Here is an 18,539-nt window from a genome sequence, read left to right as displayed (position 1 = left end):
GCTGTAAAAAGTGTGCTTCCCCTACTGCCCTGAAATTGATCAGGACTCGGTAAAGAAGTAGCTCAGGAGTGTGTTCGGAGTACAGCACACTGAAGGAGGCACACCCAAAGGAGTGTGTGAAATCCTGAAGATAGGATTCCAAGATCTTCAGTAATATTGTTCTTTAAAGAAGGTCCACAACTGTATTGTGGATATTTAAGTCTGGATTTCTGCACAACATCGAAATACTCTGTATTTGATTACTTGACTTTTAGAGGCCGAAAAACAAGTTGGCCAGAGCGGTACTCCCAGGGGAGGAGGCAATACCACTCTGGCTGATTCTGTCTGGCGTGGATTTACTGCACCCAGTTTACTAGGTGGCGGAACTCCGGGCCAAGGGATATCTTGTGGATTTTGGGGGTCTCGAGCCAACCTTAATTTGGGGGCCACTGCTCAGAACAACTCCGAATTTATTATTCACTTTCAAGTCATTTATGCACTCAACAACTTTGGTTCTATCACTGACAACTCTCTTCTTGGCTAGCCTACATCTGGGTCCAACATCAGAGCAAAGATTTACAGTATGGTTGGCCAGCACTAGAGAAACAGAAAGGATATCAGTCTGAACCAGCCAGTTGCATGTGGTGCTGTGGACTGTTTGTCTCACCTTTTTGGCCGGTGCATATTGAGGGTACTGTACTCCAGTTCCTGCTACGTGAGGAACAGGGACTCTGTGTCAAGTAGCACTAGGCTGTGATCCCTCCGATCCAGCAGCGGCTCCATGTGGGTGGTGCACTTATGGAAGGAGAGTATAATGCTGCAAAGCACATTGACCATGGCCTAGCGGCTCCATGTGGGTGGTGCTATTATGGAGGGAGAGTATATTGCCACATAGCACTTTGACCTGGGCCCACCTCTTACATAAGCAGAAAGACTAGTGGTCTGGCCAAGCCTTTTACCCCCCCCCAATCTATGTTGTAGTTAGTCTGTCAGAGCCATTTTGGTACGGGGTGCTAATGGGCGCTTTTGTTTATTTCAATGCCTGCGCTGTGAGTTACAGGTATTCAGGGTCAGGAAACAGCAATCGGTAATCGCACCACCTAAGCACAGCCCTAAAAGGACAATCCAATAACAGAGGAACCCCACCAAGCTAATCTCTGCTGCAAACTAAGGGCCAGAGTTATTGAATTCATCATGCAGAGTGACCAAAGCAATGGCTTAATTCTGCTTTGCCAAGCCACTCAAAGCCAATCTGCGTGGCCCTGCCTGGGCTGTTAAATCCAGAGTAATGAAAGGCACCGCAAGTCGCTACCTTCCGTTACTCTGCGCCGGGAAGGCATTACATGGGAGGAGAGTGGGTGTTCTCACGCATCCATCCAAGCCTTTTGGTGCAATCCCAGATTTACTAAGAGTAGTAAACCTGGGACTGCTTCCAAATTGTACCTTTCCAACAGAGGAGCAGGAACAAGGGGAAATAACTTTATCCTTCTTTTTCCTTTTTCTAAGGATGCTGCAGTCTGCAGCACAAACAGAAAGTGGATACAGTCATTAATGGTTATTTTTGTATAGGAAAGTGTCCCTTCCTGCACAAAAACAAACCTGCTTGTAATGTAGGCGGGCAAGGGCTTGCAGCATGGCACAAGAGTGCCTGCATTGGCGCTAGGCAGATCTCAGTGAGAGCGCAGAAATGTGCCATATATTAGTAAATATGGCACATTCCTGCACTCCCTTTTCACACCGTGCAGCAATTTGGCCAGACAGGCTCAAAAAATGAAAAAAGTAAACAAAGAAACATATTTTTATTTTTTTAACTGCAGACAGTGTGGAAACTGTCCTTTGAAGGTGGGTGCCCTGGGCCAGAGCCCACTTTCCCCATACCTTAAAACGTCTGCCAGGGCCCAATTTAGTTGATTATGATCCCGGTAATTTGCAGATCCATGCCAAGTGAACTAGTCCTTAATTATTTGTTTCACATAGATCTACAGAGAATAACTAATTTCTCGCAGCCGTTGAGCAGCCACGCTGCTCAAAACCAGTGGCTTCATAGGCAAGCACACGGAGCTCTTTGCAGAAGGCTTTTCATCGATACAAAACTATGAACAACCTTGGGTCTCAGACTCTTTTTAAATATATACATATATATATAAAACAAACACACACGAAAAAGAGAGAGAGAGAGAGATGTGTGTGTGTGCATGCATAGATAGTTATACATTTAATCTGATACTACTCGGGCCTGGAACACACTATTTACACTAAAATAATAATAATAAAAAAAAAAAAGCCTTTTGTGTAGGATTGAACCAGTTTGCGTTACTTTATACCCTTAGCCAGCTAGTCGCCGATGGAGGAGCCTACTGCTCTTCCAATGACATGGAAAGGTTACAAATGAGCTGCTTTTCTAGTGTGCAAACAAAACAAATATTGTAGCCTTCTAGCTAACGGATCATCATCTATTTCTCCCCTCAAAATTGACCAAAATCAGACAGCCACGAACAGCTCTTGCCCTCTCTGTGTCCAGTTTAAATTTATATTTCTTCATCTGGATAAAAATACTTATCAAACACTTACGATGGATGTCCGGGGCGTCTCCAGTTTCAAAAAAGTCTTCTTCGTCATCTATGTCCGAGTACTTGCTGAGTGAGCGCTTGTGGGCTGAGGACAGCACTTCCTGCAGGATATCCATCTTCCTCAGGATCTTGCACAGGCCATGGATCCTCATGGCCTCCTCGTGCCTCATGATGGCTCGCTTAAGGTGAGCTTTTCCTGCAAGAGAAGGACGTGTTTTAGAGTCTGGGTCATGTATCAGCCAGATCACAACATGTCAAACCCAAAGCAACTACACACCCCACCATCAAAAGGTTTTCCACAATATGGACCCAGCCTGAGGTAAACTACATTTGCCAACCAATAAAAGGCAAAGGCAAAATGTCCTTTAACCATGGAACATAGTCTTCCAATAACAAATAATGTTTTTTTCTTGATAAGGCCAATCTCTCCCCATTCTCTGTGCCACAGGGACTATTTGCTGCTCCTATGTCTGAGAAAACAAAGTGACAAATACAAGCCTTACTGGTCGATATTAACTGTACAATGCAGTCGTTCCTAAACATTTTAGAACCATGACCAACTTTTGAGAACAACAAACTTTCGGGACCCACCTACCTTTAATGGACATGAGGCGAGTGAGTTGGTAATGTCATTAAAGCATTATGTGGAAGCACCGTCATTTACATACAACACATTTTCCATTGAATGGCCGCTACATTTAGACCTACACAATTTTACTGAAAACAACTATATTGCACACAATGATAAGTGGAATTGGGTTTCAGTGAATAGTTAGCATTTGAGCATCATCCAGTAAATATTATTTGTTGTGATACTACTAAAATCTTTAGTTTCAATCACACTTCAGAATTGCAAAAATGTGCTTTAATTTTGCGTTCCTAGCTGCTGTGTATTAGGCAGTTATTTACATGTTGTGTATTGCAAAAAAATGATATCCTACAGTCCTTCCTTTCACACACACTGCACCACAGCAAGATTCTAACATAATTCACTTCACTTTTATTTCTCTGCCCAGTTCCCTGTGCTTAAAAAACATAAGCAACAATTTGTCAGAAGACATAGCCTGACATTTGACCTCTGGCTTTGAAGCACTGGAAATGTGACAAGATAAATACAGAATTTAAAGACATATTTAATGGTTGGATTTTCACGACCCATCAGTGGCTCGCGATCCACAATCGAGGAAACTCTGTTACATAATAGTATTTTAACTAGATCATATCATCTGTTATGTTGCATATTACCCAACCTTTATTCTGTTAAATCTCCATAGGAGCCACATTAACTGGTCCCTTCGTTTGCTCGGGCATGCCTGAGATTAGTGTTTAATCAATATACTCGTTCACTCCAGAAGAACAGCACTACACTTACCACCCACAGCTCTGCTGCATAAAGGGCATCGCTAGTCAATGTGATGCTTCAAAACAACCTAAGGCAGCACAAAATGTGAGGGTGGAATGCTTCAATAAGTCTCAGCCCTGGTAACTCCTCTACGTCACATTGCTTCATATCTCATCTGGCCATGACGGACAAGGACCAACCACATGCAAATCTGTCTTGCCCCCCCCCCCCTCCCCCCACCCCCACCTCCCTGAAGGGACCGTCCAAAACAGCACTGTGCAACTAGGCACTGCTAATTTACAAACCCACGTGGCAAACTCTGTCTACAGACTACTTCCCTGCCTTTTTATCTCTCGTCCCTTTCCATTCCATTCATGTATTCTTTACAGGTTTGTCATGGTTCCTTTCCAACACTATCCTTTCTCTTTGTCCCACCCTATCCGTCACTACAGTGCAGTCACACAACATAACATTTCGCTACTTCACCTAGTCTACACAATCCATTGGTAAGTTACCCAAAAACTCGGACTTAAGAGGAAAAGGGAATAGCAACAGTGGGAGATTTTTAGGATGGTCGACTTCCCAGAAATTTTAAGGACTTATGGTGGGATCACGACCTCCATGTGGCATAATGTGTACTGCATAGACACTTATTTGGACAGTAAAATACATAAGGAGGATCTACTGCAAACCTACATAAAAGAAATCCAGTATTGTAAAGGGACAAAAGCAATGCTGATGTTATATAGAGTGTTCCTTGGCCTCTCAAAAGGTACTCTAGATAGCCTGAGGAATAGATTAGCTATGGACATTGGTAAGCCTATTGAGGAGAGTGATGGGAGTACAATGCTGACAGCCACACTTTACAGAAACTTTGCTTCACATTGATGGAAAACAATTTTATATACAGGAATTATATTAAACCCAGACGACCAATAAGTAGCATAGGGAAGCAGCTGCTTTGACATCTAGGTGTTTTGGGCTATGGATGCAGATTTCTTTCAACGATCTGCAATAGTGATGAACTTGAAATATACTGGAAGGAATTTGTCTGGGTACTGTGTAGACAGACAGCCTGGATGCCGGAGGCCTGGTTGCCAGAACAGTTCATCTCCCCGTAGAATAAGAAAGCCACCAACAGGTTTGCTGTCCTTGCCATGGTCTTATCAAAGCAACAGATGAGGATGAGCTACCAGGCAGCCTTTGGGCCAAATCTGGCTAAAAAAAAATCAGAAACACTGAAGTGGACGAGATGTGAGTGTGTGCTGCTTCATGCGGAGGCTAGGAAGAGGCTGGAGAATCCAGGCTTAGCCCAAGCATGGAAAATAACATTGTCTGACTTTGAGGGGAGAGAGACGTCAAGCAGCTGCCCTTGACATCAAACACTATTGCAAGGGGAAGGCTACAAGAATGTGCACATTTTTGTGGCTAAGGAGTCTTTAATGACTGCAGATAACGGTGGCTATATACTGGACATATCCCTTCCAGAATAAATCCCTGAACGGGAGGAAAAAGCCAAATGGCAGAAAACACCTTTTAGGAAGAAAATGATCTGCAATGAACTTTGCAGGAATGACAGGGCTGTAGGACTGGCTAGAGACCAAGGCAAGAAGTCCCAGAATCAGCTGCCAAAATGGGGAAAGCTAACAAGTAGGCGATGAATGTGACCAAAGATACTCAAGAAGCGTTGCTGTGCACTACATTCTTCAGATTTCAGTTTTATGTACATTTAGGGGGAAGTTATCCTATCACCCTTTTTGCAGGCCGGTTTGGATTTGAACAACTGAAACAGAAAAGATTTCTTATACCAACATCTTGGATAGGTCTGAAAAATAGTAGGCTCTCCCCTTTCACTCCCTGTGGAACATACAGGAAGAAGGTGTCGGAATAACACCAAGGTTTATTTCAGATAAGTGACAATGCGAGGAACTCTTGTCTGCCATGAACTCGATTGCTGTGTGGTCCTGTTGAACAGAGCTCATCAGTGGTGTTTAAATGCAGCAACTTTAAACTGGCCTGCCGTGACCCAGACGGGCCCGCCCAAGTGCCATGGGCGTGTCAGGCAGGAAGGCATATCATGGGATGGTTTTCGCTTCTACCACTGCTGCTGCTTGTCCATGGCCATAGAGAGAATGCTGCAGTATCTCACCTCGTTTGCTGCCCTTGGGGCTGAAATAGCTGCAGTCTCTTCTGGTGTAACTAACTCAGATAGGAAGTAGACCAAACCAGCATCAGAAATCCTTTTGACCTCCTATGTGCCCCTCTTTCACATCTGAGCAGTTTTACTGAACTTTATTCAACAAAGACTTTTAAGTAGATACAGTCAAAACTATGAATCAACTCATTTACTGAGTTTTAACTGTGTCACTTGTGGCCAGGAACATGGTTAAATGAATGTCTGTGAGCCCACCTGTTAAAAGCCTGTTTGGAGTAGTTTCAGAGTGCCTACACAGAGTACATGCTTGTCTGACGGGTATGTGAATAGACTGGTGGTCTGTGTGAGTTTCATGTCTCCCTGATGACTGGACTGAGGAAACTGCCTCGGATAATTGGCTGTGTTGATTGGAAATGATTATCAGTCCCCTGTGTGGCAGTTGAGGGATGTTGAGTGAAAGAGGGTCTGTGTGTGAGTGTTTGGGAAGGAGAGACAAAGTGTTAGAGAAACTGAGATATAGGCATTGTTAGAACACATATAATTTGTCTTCTGTACTGAGTCCGTCTCTTCTCCTCTGGGAAGACGTGCAAAGGGCTCATGGATTTCCACTTGATAGTCTACTCTTTCTCTTGTTTGGGTTACAGATCCACTTTCATGAGACTTACAATGCTGATACTATTTCTTGTTTACCTCAATCCTAGCTAGTTCCTTATCCAAGACTGGAACATGGGAAAGGAGAGTATTTCTTTGTCAAACATAGATAGCTGAGGACACTCCTCTGGTGAGTGGATCAACTGGGTGCGTCCAGCACCAGAATGATCTATACCTCAGAGATTCCGTACAGGGGTCAATTTTTCCAATAGATGATAGGGATTGAGGGGCTGATCAGAGTAACATTTGAGCTATTCTCTGATGTCCTCGAGGGCATGGATTGTAATACTGATTTGTTTACAATAGTTTGGGCACCAAATCCCTGACTTTTGTGGAAATGTAAGAATTCAATGACTCAAATCAAGTGAGCTTTCATGAACTCATTTAAGTTAACTGCCCCAAAGATCTCAAGAAAACAGATTTTCCCATTTTCTCTTCACCGAAGGAAAGCTCTGTGAACCAAATCTTAAGGTAAGTTTATGAATGGAAGAAATGGAACTGTACATGTTTAAGTGACGGGTTATTTTCCACCAAGGGGTTCAGCATGACATCATAAAGGCTATGATGTCTACAGGAATGCACTAGCAAAACATTTTCTTCTAGATATACCACCATGTACGCTTTTACGTTGGATGTGGCCTCCCACTGTCTTTTCAGTCCACTCTCTCAGTGTAAAAATCGGTGGGAGTCCAGCTGCAAGCACAATGATGTTGCAGCAGTTGACAAGTAGCAACTCTGAGAATTACTGGACCGCAGGTCATGAAATGACACAATAATGAGATATTATTGTTGTGTAGCCATTTTAGTTGTAGCTCCATGCAGGTTAGTTTAGCATACTAGGCCTGCTGCTGTTCACTTTAACCTAGATATATTTTATTCAGCTTCGTTTATTATTATTACAATAGCCACTTTCATAGTCTTGTTTTATTTTCTCTCTATCTAACTGTTTTTGCCTAGGCCAGCACTTTGTTCTCAAAGAAGACATTCTTGCTCCCTCTGTGCCTCTTCCAAGGCTGCAGTAAGATAGGTTGCCAGTGAACGTGGTGTGGAGTTTTGTCTCTGATATTCACAGAAAACACACATCCTTATGTAGGGACATGTTCTCAGAACATCAGCTGTTTTATTATAAAACCACTTTCCTGTCCCTTATATGTTAGAGAGAGATTGCAGCCAGAGAACCCACGACTGTATGCTGATTGCTTCGCTACAGCTGCTTATGCAGACTTCAGGCCTTTGCTCAGGTATGTGGGGGGATGTCTTCCCAGGGGGAACGTGAAAGGCAGAATTAGAGCTTAACACGCTGTGCTCTGTTACAGCCTAGGTAGGAAGTAGTCCATTGACTCTAATGACAATATGGTAGCATTATTTCTATGCTTTACTCGCCTAGTCACAATCTTAATCTTGTCATGCTGTATCGTCCTGATTATTGCATCCCATGCTTTGCTATCTAAGATGCAGTTGCTTTATTAAAACATTATTGAAACATATACTGCCTCTGTTTGTCATTGTGTATATGAAACCAATGTAATCGAGAGAAAAGGATGAGACCCGAGTGACCACAGTTTCCCTGAGAAATCAAGTATGTCATTCACTCGGCTGCCCAATCATCCCTGCCTTTGGGTAGAGATGAGGCACTGCTAGTTAGCCAGAGCAAAACCCGAATTAGAGCGACAGGCATCTCCTGTAGTGGGTCAGACTCAGTCTCCCACACGGCAGGCGATCCTGCAGCTCGAAATCCAGTAGTCTCATTAGAATAATGAGAGTCTACACAACAATATTAATGGGTGGCTGTTGTTGCCCATCCCAAAAATCTGTAACCAATCCTAATACACAGCATGCATGCATGCATCTCTGTGAATATCACAAATAAAGGTTGTTAAGAATAAATGTGCAAAGCATTGTAAGCTAAATACAAAATATGTGCAGTATAATTTGTGAACTAGTTGCCACATATATTTTCCATCCTGATGGCACAAATGAGTACTTTGCATAGTTTAATTCTAGAAGGATCTTTCATGCATTTATAATAGTTAAGGGAGTCGTTATATTGAATGAAAGGGTTAAATGTAGTGTGAAAGTTCAAAATCCAAACACTCTCCAACAACTAAAAATAATGCACCTGAAGGGCAAAATGCAAAAACTTTCAATGCATGTTCAAAGTTTTAGTTTACTAAAAAACATATAATGCAAAACTTTAGCTTAGCACTCCAAACTAGGACCCACGGTGCTATGACAAGCTTGCTTCCCAAAGATATTTAAGCATTATTCTTTCCCCGGCATACAAATAGTAGAATTTCCTGAATAAATTCTGCTAAGTAATCTCTTGCATGCCCTAGTGTGTGACACTGATACACAACCATGCTTGGAACCACAAACCCAGTTAAGTAGTCAGCCTCACTTTTCAGTATGTTTGTATGGGATATCTGCCTATCCTTGTCTTTTTAGTAAAATCTCATATTTATTTTTGTTTAGGCGTAAAGTGAAAGTGTTCACAACCACATATGAACAATGCACATCCCTGCAAACACATGAATTTTCTTTTTTGTGATACTGGCCTGAATTGGGGCTCACAAGTATACAAAGAAATTCTTTGAAAAATTCCCAAATGGGAAAAAGGATTTCAGAGAATAAAGAACAAAATCATGGCTGGACTAGCTTTTACATATGATCCAGCAGCATGGACAAGCCACTGGAGTAAAGAACTGTAGTGCGCTAAGCAGATTTACTCCGATCCCTCATGATTAAACCACCCAGTCGCCTTTGTTGCCTCTGCCGAGAATGAAAATTAGTTACTTACCTGTAACTGTAATTCTCCAGTATTAGCATATTTCATAGATTCACATGCTTGAATTATTCCTCGTCGAAGTGGGAGTCCCACGGTACCATAGTAAAGCAATATGTAAAATTATCCTAGGCCATAATGGCAATGAACCACTGGTTTAACAGCCTACCTATGTCCTTTATAAAAAGGGCCAAACTGATGACGACACCCTCTAGAACACTCCCAAGAGAGACTGAATCCCTCCGATTTCTTAGCATAAGTGTAATAAAACAATGTTGGATTATAAAGGGAGCCACTCAGGGGAGGGGGGTGGGTTGCATGTGAATCTATGAAAGATACCAATACTGGAAAACTACATTACAGGTAAGTAACAAACTTTCTTCTCCAGTATTGGATCGTTCATAGATTCACATGCTTGAATTAGAATAGTTAGCAGTAAAAAGTATCCACATTAACAACAGGAAGACATAGCAGATGGTGGGAAAGATAGTTAACAAAGTCTCACCTTACTGAAACAGATGTCGTAATTCTGCATGCCCCACAGATGCCCCTTGAAACATAAAACTTCCCGGTGCTTCTGGTGGATTGAAACATGTAAATATGCATCCTTTAGTTCTAGGGCCATCACGTGATCCCCTTTGTTCAGAAGGTGTAGTACATCCTGAAGTGTAACCATGCGTGAAGACTGCTTCTTCAAATACTTGTTCAGCTTCGAAGATCTAAGACAGGGCGCCAATCTCCTGACTGCTTCCAGATAAGGAAGAAGCAAGAAAAGAAACCAATTCCTCTCTGAGTTTTTGGAATGACCTCTACTGTTCCTTTCTTTAGCCATCCCTGTCTTCGGAGGACTGTGGCACCTGCCAATTGCCTGAATCCCATGGATGAGACATCAACAGCACAGTTTATAAATTCAGTTGATAGTCTTGCTCCCTCCTCCAATATTTTTCGGGCTTCCATCTTGGCAGCTTCTGGCAATAAATTGATATATGTAGAAATATCTGACAACATTTGGCGGTTGCAACAGCCTACTATTGTTCGAGAATTAGCCGCCATAACCGTTGTGGCTGTCATGGAAGAGAAGCGCTTGCTGATGTTGTCCAGTCTACAACCATCACTTTCCGGAGGAGTGGTAATTGGAGTGGATAGATTTTTAGAGCAACTTTGGGCTGCTTGGTATACAAATGAATCTGGCTTTAGTTGGCCAATCAAGCATGTTAGGGATTCACCTGCTGCCTTGTATTTTTTTTTAATTAAGAATGGGGATGACTGCTAAAACTGTAGCTGGATTTTTCATGGCTTTGAGGGCTAATGCAGTGTCTCTGATTTCCCCTTCATCCCTGTCATCATCCATGGAAGGTGCATCATCGGCTGGGGGGCTGAGTTAGAGTAGCAGCCAAAGTTGGAAGAGGGGTTGCAGGAGCCGTTAATAGTTGTGATGCGCGTGGTGTGCCAATATGAGGAGATGGTTCTGGCCTTGGTGTTTGAGGTGCTGGAGTTTAGGGGGTAGACACTGAAACCCTACGGAAATAGTCCTGGAGCATATTTTGCAGATTGCTCACTAAGTATTTGAATGGATAGTTCTTGTTAGTCTTGAGGATCATGAGCTGAATCCTCCTCTTGATATTGTTCTGATGGTTCTGCAGTAGCATAACAGAGGTCCTCATGATACTGCTCCTCCTCGTCATCATATTCCTGGCACTCTACCTGTAACTGGGATGGACTATGAGCGACTCCGAATGGGCTGTCTTCGTCTGAGTCGTCGAATGGTGATGTGTGGACTGGTTGAACTATCTCTACAGTGGGCTTATCATTTACTGAGATAAAGACAGTGGGAGGAATGCCGTCTTGAAAGTTGTTTTTGTAGTCAACGGATCCCCTATCAACGGCACCTTTATCAATGGTTTCCTCATCGAGGTATGCAGCGCCAACTGTTCGGATGGTTCTTTCGTAGATGGTAGAGTCGTTGATGGTAGCTTTTTTATAGGTGGTTTCTTCAGTGAGCTCTCAGTCGGCGTCGGACTAGCTGACTGGGTCGTCATCAGTGTATGTTTGAATATTTTTCCTGTTATGATTATTGTCAGTGACAGCTGGGAAGAACTCATAATCATAGGTGATGCTGCAGTGGTAAACATTTACGTTGTCGTCGTCATTGACACCACGGACATTGTCGACTAGGTTGTGGTTGATGGTACTGTCGTTGACAAGAATACAAATTTAGAAGATGCAGCTTTAGTCAGAGATTTGGTCATCGGTGGTAGAGATTTTAAGACTCTTTTTGGATGAGCTTCTTTGAAGGAAGGTGCAGTAGGTTCTGAATGAACCTTTTGTGAGGAAGCTAGACGGTCCTCATGTTTTTTAAAATGTGCAGAGGGGGTATGAAGAGATTTTTTCCCAGCCTTGAAGGGTAACTCTGAAGACAGTTTTTCAGTAGATCTCTCCCTTTTGCGAGTTGTTACAGTCTTGGAAGACTCATCACTATCGTCCACAGAGAAAGGGCAGTCCTTTGTTTTTACAAAAGTCTACCTTCCCTGTCCTTCAAAGTTTTCGGAGAAAAGGTGCAACCAATCATGCAGTCTCTCACCCTATGTTCCGGGTGAAGGCAATATATACACTCTATGTTGATCATCAGAGTAGAACATCTTCTTCCCACAAGTGTCATAGGATCTGAAAAGCCCTTTTTCAGCTGGTTCTGACATGATGTTCCACTCAGAATATGTCAAGATATATCCAGTGAGTAGTGTTATGAAAGAAATTCTTCTCAATGGTTGAGAAAAAGGCAGTCATTTGAGCAGAGCTCAAACAGACTCCCATCACACAAAGCGCAGTAGAAAATCTGAGGGATTCAGCCTATCTTGAAGGGTGGTGTTATTTGATTGATCAAGGGTTGCAGTTTGGTCCATTACATTTTTTTTTAAATAAAAGACATAGGCTATTTAACTGGCGGTTCATTGCCATTTAGGCCTATGATAGTTTCACACATTGCTTTACTATGGTATCGTGGGACTCCTCACATTTCGACAATGGCTAATGACTTAAGCATGTGAATCTATGAAAGATCTAATACTGGAGAACTAGGAATCTACGCAGACAGTAAACCTTGTATGCCACAGAAACAGCAATTAAGCTGGCGATGGAAATCCCATGGTATGGAAGTTTATTTGGACACATTTGCAGGTAACAAGTAGGTATCCATATGCAGTACAAAAAAACATTGCTGTAACATAACACATTCCTCCTGCAGCTTTTCATCCAGGAGTTGAGCCCCAGCAATATGACACAAGTACAAGAGGCTGTAGGAAAATAAAATGTTGCAAAGGCTAGCCCTTAGGTATGAGGACAAGTTACAGGTCTGAGTAACGGACACGTGAGCATACTATTGCAAAGAAATTAACGATAAGCATCAAGAATACAAGGCAGAGGTAGCTAGGCTCTGAGTAGAGGAATGATTATCATACTTTGTGTTTCGTGGGTGAATATACAAATGGACCTTATCATACTCAATGTAAATGGAGCCCTCCTGCCAATACTAAGAGCATTACCAAGCTTCCCAAATATCAGGCCTATTTAAATTCTACATGTGACACTGGGGGTACTCAATTCAACCACTGCATCATGCCTGCATGTATAAAGTGAGCCCTTCCTATCTTACTGCATGGCGCAGAGTGTGGAGACTAAGGGGCATTTTACAAACCCCTTGTGCCGCAGGTTAATCACTTTTTATGACACACTGGCACCACAGAGTGCAGATCCATATCTACAAGGCTATGTAAAGCCACTTTGCGTGGCTTTTCATGGCCCTGTAGGCCAACAATGCAGACACCCCTGCACCAAGGTGTAAGGGTGCTGGGAAAGCAGAAAGAATAATTGCAGGGAAAGCAGCAAGTAAAGGCAGTTACTGTTTTGGGAACAGTCATGACTTCAGGGCTTTCCTGAATTTCAGCAGATCTGTATGTGCTCTCAGAGTGGCGGGAGCCTACTCCACAAATAAGCAGCCTTAATAGAGAAGGGTCAGCCCCCTTGTGAGATCTTTGGAACCTAGGTACCTGCAACAGATTTGCAGTGGCAGATTGCAAAGGCCTCCTTGGAGCATATCTTTTCAGTCTACGCTGGAACAAAACTGGACCCTTCTCCTGCAAGGCCCTAAACACAATGCACATCGATTAAAAAAAAATCCTATGTTACATGGGAAACCAATGCAATTCCCTAAGAGCGTTGGAGGCAGAGGATCTACAAGACCTATTCAGCGATAGTTTCACAGCAGATATCTGAACTTCAAGGAGGATGGCATTACAATAATCGGGCCGACTAAGTATAACACCCTGTGCAATTAATGACTTGGCATACGCAGGTAGCACTGGGAATAATTTTCTAAGGCCACGGAGTAATGCAAAACAAACTCCTGCCACTTTATTTACTTGCTTCTCAAGAGAGAGACGTGTTATCAAATGTGGCCCCAAGGTTACGGACGGTCTCCGAAGAGCACACCTCCAATTCAGTAGGTAGTGATAAGAATTATGGGGTAGAGGTAACTGGATCTTATTAGAAGAACAACAAAGAATTTGTGTTCATCCATTTTACAATATCGATCTTACGGGTCTTGAAAGAAATGACCGCGATTTGCTAATTTCTGTTAAAGGACAAAATCAATTGTGTGTCATCAGCAGAGTTAATCACGGAGATTATTATGCGTTTTTATTAGAGAAATCAATGGCTTCATGTAAATATTAAATAAAACCAAACTAAGTGCTGACCCTTGCGGCACTCCATGCTGGATATCGCTGAACTCCGAACGTCAGGGAGACAGAGCCACCGCCTGGCAGCGATCCTGCAAATAGGATTTTATCCACTTTAACATGGTGCCACCAAAACTCAGAGACACTAATCTAGCAGGTAAGCTATTGTGGTTAACTGTGTCAAACGTTGACGACAAATCAAGCAAGATTAATACTGTAGATTGATTGGGTCTACCCTCCTGCACACTTATTCTATTGCTCTCAGGAGCGCTGCCTCAGTGCCATGGCCAGATCTAAAACTGCATTGTTCTTCCTCAAGCAGGGAATGGTCTTCTAAATTTTGGGATAAGATCCTACTAACATGATCTTCAATGGAAAGGGTTAAGGGAGATAGGCCTATAGTTACCCAGTACTGCTGGGTCTGCTGAAGGTTTTTTCAGTAAGGGCGTAGCTATGGCCTTCTTCCAAATGCGTGACACCGTCCCAGAACTCAGGTATTGATTACAAAGAAATCACAAGGACGCATGAGGTCCTCTGCCCATTTTTTCCACTGTCTAGCCGGAAATGGGTCTAACGGAGATCTTGACATAGTGGCCAATGCAACACAAAGGACATTTTCCTCAGGTATTAGGTTAAAGCACTCACTTTCACAGTTGGAACTTACAGCCAGATCCTCTGATCTCTCCGATGCGCCAAGGAGAGTTCGGGAGGCAACCTCCGAGGTGGTTGCTACATATGAAAGTGATTGCTCCACCATGGAAGGGCCATCAATGTCCTCTAAGATTTTATTAATCTTATTTTCAAAGAAAATCGCCAAATCATCACATAGTTTCTGCAAGGGAACTATTTCATGTTTCAAACACTGGAGGTAGGACAAGTCACAAAAAATATCAAACACCAATTTAGCATTGCTCGAAGAAGCAAGGACAGTGTTTGCATAGAAATAATCCTTTGCTTTCCTAATCTCATTTTTATAATTAATCAGGGCATTCTTCAGGTCTTGCTTATCCTCTTCTGCATAATTCTGGAGCCATTTTCTTTACAATTGCCTGCATACTATCATAGCTGCTCTAAACGCGTCATTATACCATGGAGCAGATGGTCGGGTCCAAGGTCTCTGATAAGAGGGGAATAATTGTATCTAACCTAGCAGTGATTTCTTCATCAAGTATAGCACAATTAGTCTCAATGGATTTCTTAGAATCTAGTGAATTAACCAGGTCAAAAACCCGACCCTGAGAAGGCTTGACAAGTTTATTTCAAGCGCTGGTCAGGATTCCTGAGGGCAAGGCCTTCATCCAGGACGTCGGTTTCAACAGAAATACATAAAAATAAGTAAGTCAAACATAGAGGTGTAATCTCATTTAATTAAATTAAGCCATCAATGGCGAAAATGATATCAAGTGTGTGGCCCCTTGTTGAGTGGGGCCATGGACCAATTGTTGAAGTCTAGTGATCTCACAGGCACTCCAAAGTTCTTTGCCAGGCAAAGACAATTCCCGTTCTGCCCAAAAGTTAAAGTCTCCTAAAATGAAGAAATTAGCATGGGCCAGTGCCCATATTGGAGAGCATCTCTATAAATTAGTGAAAATTTGACATCTTGGGTCCTATAACAAAGGCACAGCACCTCTTAGTCTTCAGAGAGAATCCTAGCACCTCAATACTTTCTAAATCATCCACAGTGGAAAAATCCCACCTTTCAAGATATAGGATACCCACTTCCCCCTTCTTATTAAGCCAGGATTTATGGAAGGCTTTAAAACCCACAGGCCAGGCCTTACCTAGATCTACTGCTCACTCAGTGGTGGTCCAGGTTTCCGTAATAAACAGGACATCCCAGTTTCCCGACTCAAGTAACAAACTGATTTCTGCTGAGTGTTTTACCAGGGATCTGGCATTAAGAAGGCCACACTTTAATGAGAGATGCGTGCCGTTAATAGCAGTCAAATAGAGACGGCATGGACATTACTTTTGTATAATTGGATGTTAAAGGAGCGCGAGGGGGCTTACCCATAACTTAAGCGCTGATCACTTATGTAGGTAATCCTAGTATCAGTAAAAGATTCCACTGCCTTCTCACCTTCTGGCACACCACCAGCAGCGTGGCTGGCACTAAGCATGAACAGGTGCAGGTGGACTTGCCTTTGGAGTGCTTTCAGTGCACCGGCAGAGCGCCCGCGCCAGACTGCTGATTTTATAGTCCCTCCCAGTCAACCACTAAAATGGCAACAGAGATGGCAGTCCCATTGTAACAGGCATAGACTGCCCTAAACTGCAAATACGAGAGGTTTAAAAACGGAACCTAAGGCCATTGGTAAGTACTGAGCATGTAGAAAAGTTTTAGGAAGGAAAACTGATGTCAATACTTTTATCAAAGGTTGATTGTGGGGCCTTCTATCAGAGCACCTTTCAGAGTGAAGATACCATGAAAATGACAAAGCTAAATTGCTCTATTTTTAGAAGACTATGAACTAATTTCTAACAGGAGCACACCAACAAATTATCTATTGACTAAACTATCCTTGATGTCCCAAAAGGATTTGATAAACTGAAATAAAGTATGTTGAGAATATCTAAAGGTTTTATTGGGTAGAGCAGCTAATAGAAGAGATAAGAAAAGGTGTGTAAATGGGATGGGACCCAACCAAACACTCCAATAAATCCTAAGTCCACTGTCATCTAACGTACGGTTAAGATAAATGCTAGTGGTCGGCAATAATGTGGTCTTTGAAGCCCAATCCAAGAAGGATGCCTCATAGTAAGTTTTAATATTGGGGAGTGCTAGCCCCCCATTTTCCACTGAAAGAGCTACCTTCTCTGGCTGCAGGCGAGGTTTCTTGTTTGCTCATATAAATTGTCTAATCTACGAACCAATATCCGGAAATAATTTTTGAGGACATCTCAAGATTATGCTTGAGAAAATAAATAACACCAAAGGAAGAATCATCATTTTGACCAATGCCACTCGCCCTATAATCGTAAGAGGAGATGCTTGCCATTTCTTTAATAGACCTTGTATTTTCTTAAGAGTGCTTATGTAGTTTAGCCGAAAAAGAATCCGAAAAGTAATTGGACGCAAATATCCCTAAGTATCTAATGGGACTAGAGGTTGAGGATTGGACCCTAATGTCCATTGGTAGAACTATTTTCTCGGCATTATACAAAAGAGCTTCTGACTTAGAGCGGTTAATACTATATCCTCCCAGGTCCGAAAAGATCGCAATCTTTAAGAATGCTCTGGCAATATTACATGAATCTGCACGAAGATATAAAATCATATTATCTGCAAATAATTTAAGTTTAGGTGCTTGAGGAAGAGGAGGTTATATAGGTTTGTCTTGTTGAATTGCCGCTGCCAATGGTTCGATGAAAAGTGCAAAAAGTACAGGGGAAAGAGGGCAGCCTTGTTGCGTGTCTCATGATATATGTACTAAACCTGCTATTTGTGCAATTATTAGGACCTTAGCTTGAGCTCCCGAGTAGAGAACCTACTGGGCATTGGTAACTGGTATAGGAGGCTCTATACAGGGCATACATCTGACATAATCGCTCAATTTTTAATTAAAGTGGAAAAACCTCACTGAATGCAAAATAGAAAACACAGCAATGAAAACTTCACAACAAGCTAACATATAAAGCACTCAGGGGAGCACATTGTTTTTTAAATTGCATTTTCTCTAAATGGCTGCACTACTATACTCAGCTAGATTAAAGGAAATGTACCCTGAGGTATCAGGCTCTTGTCCACGCTGTCAGGCGCTTCAGGGGGATTGGCTTCATGTAAGTTTTACATGTAAACACCTGACAACATTTGCAGAGAAAATATTTCAGAGGATTAGTGTTTTTATATCCTATAAACTAGTTCCAAATCCACTAGAGGCATTATTTGGTTTCTCACAACATTCAGGTTTACCAACTTGTTCCAAGCAAATTATATTTGTTGCTACTTTAATTGCTAAGTCACTGATTCTTCAGGCTTGGAAATCACCAATACCCCCTACCTATTCAGCATGGGAAGCAAAGATGGAAATGGTGTGGGAAATGAGAAAAGCTATATAGAAAACATATCATTAACGTTCAGACTCAAATTAGGTCTATGATTCTACAGTACACTAGGCTGACAAAGTCATGTGAAAAGACCTCTCTCCAACACTGTTTAGGGAGTGTTATCAAAGATGTTCACAATCTTTCTTATCAGTTCCTCAATGTCTTTAAAGAGAAGCAAGTTTGTAAACCTGTGTTAGAAAGAACACTTGTGTTGCAGCTCCTCAATCCCAATAAACATTTAAATAAAGCTAGCCCCACTCACGCACAGTTTCAAGGCTCC

At 42.3% G+C, this 18,539-nt stretch overlaps 1 protein-coding gene across 3 annotated transcripts in view; it reads right to left on the bottom strand.

Annotated features, from left to right (window-relative positions):
• RHPN1 (rhophilin Rho GTPase binding protein 1) overlaps positions 1–18,539 on the bottom strand; it is a 208,822-nt gene that overhangs the window by 26,201 nt on the left and 164,082 nt on the right. For all 3 annotated transcript variants that reach the window (XM_069220879.1, XM_069220878.1, XM_069220877.1), the window contains one exon: positions 2,551–2,745. In XM_069220879.1, the coding sequence (XP_069076980.1) occupies positions 2,551–2,745 (195 nt within the window). The remainder of the gene's footprint in view (positions 1–2,550; positions 2,746–18,539) is intronic.

Source organism: Pleurodeles waltl, chromosome 2_2 (assembly GCF_031143425.1).
Source record: "Pleurodeles waltl isolate 20211129_DDA chromosome 2_2, aPleWal1.hap1.20221129, whole genome shotgun sequence".
NCBI lineage: Eukaryota > Metazoa > Chordata > Amphibia > Caudata > Salamandridae > Pleurodeles > Pleurodeles waltl.
Note: the sequence above shows the minus strand (reverse complement) of the source record. Positions and strands in the feature narration are given on the sequence as shown.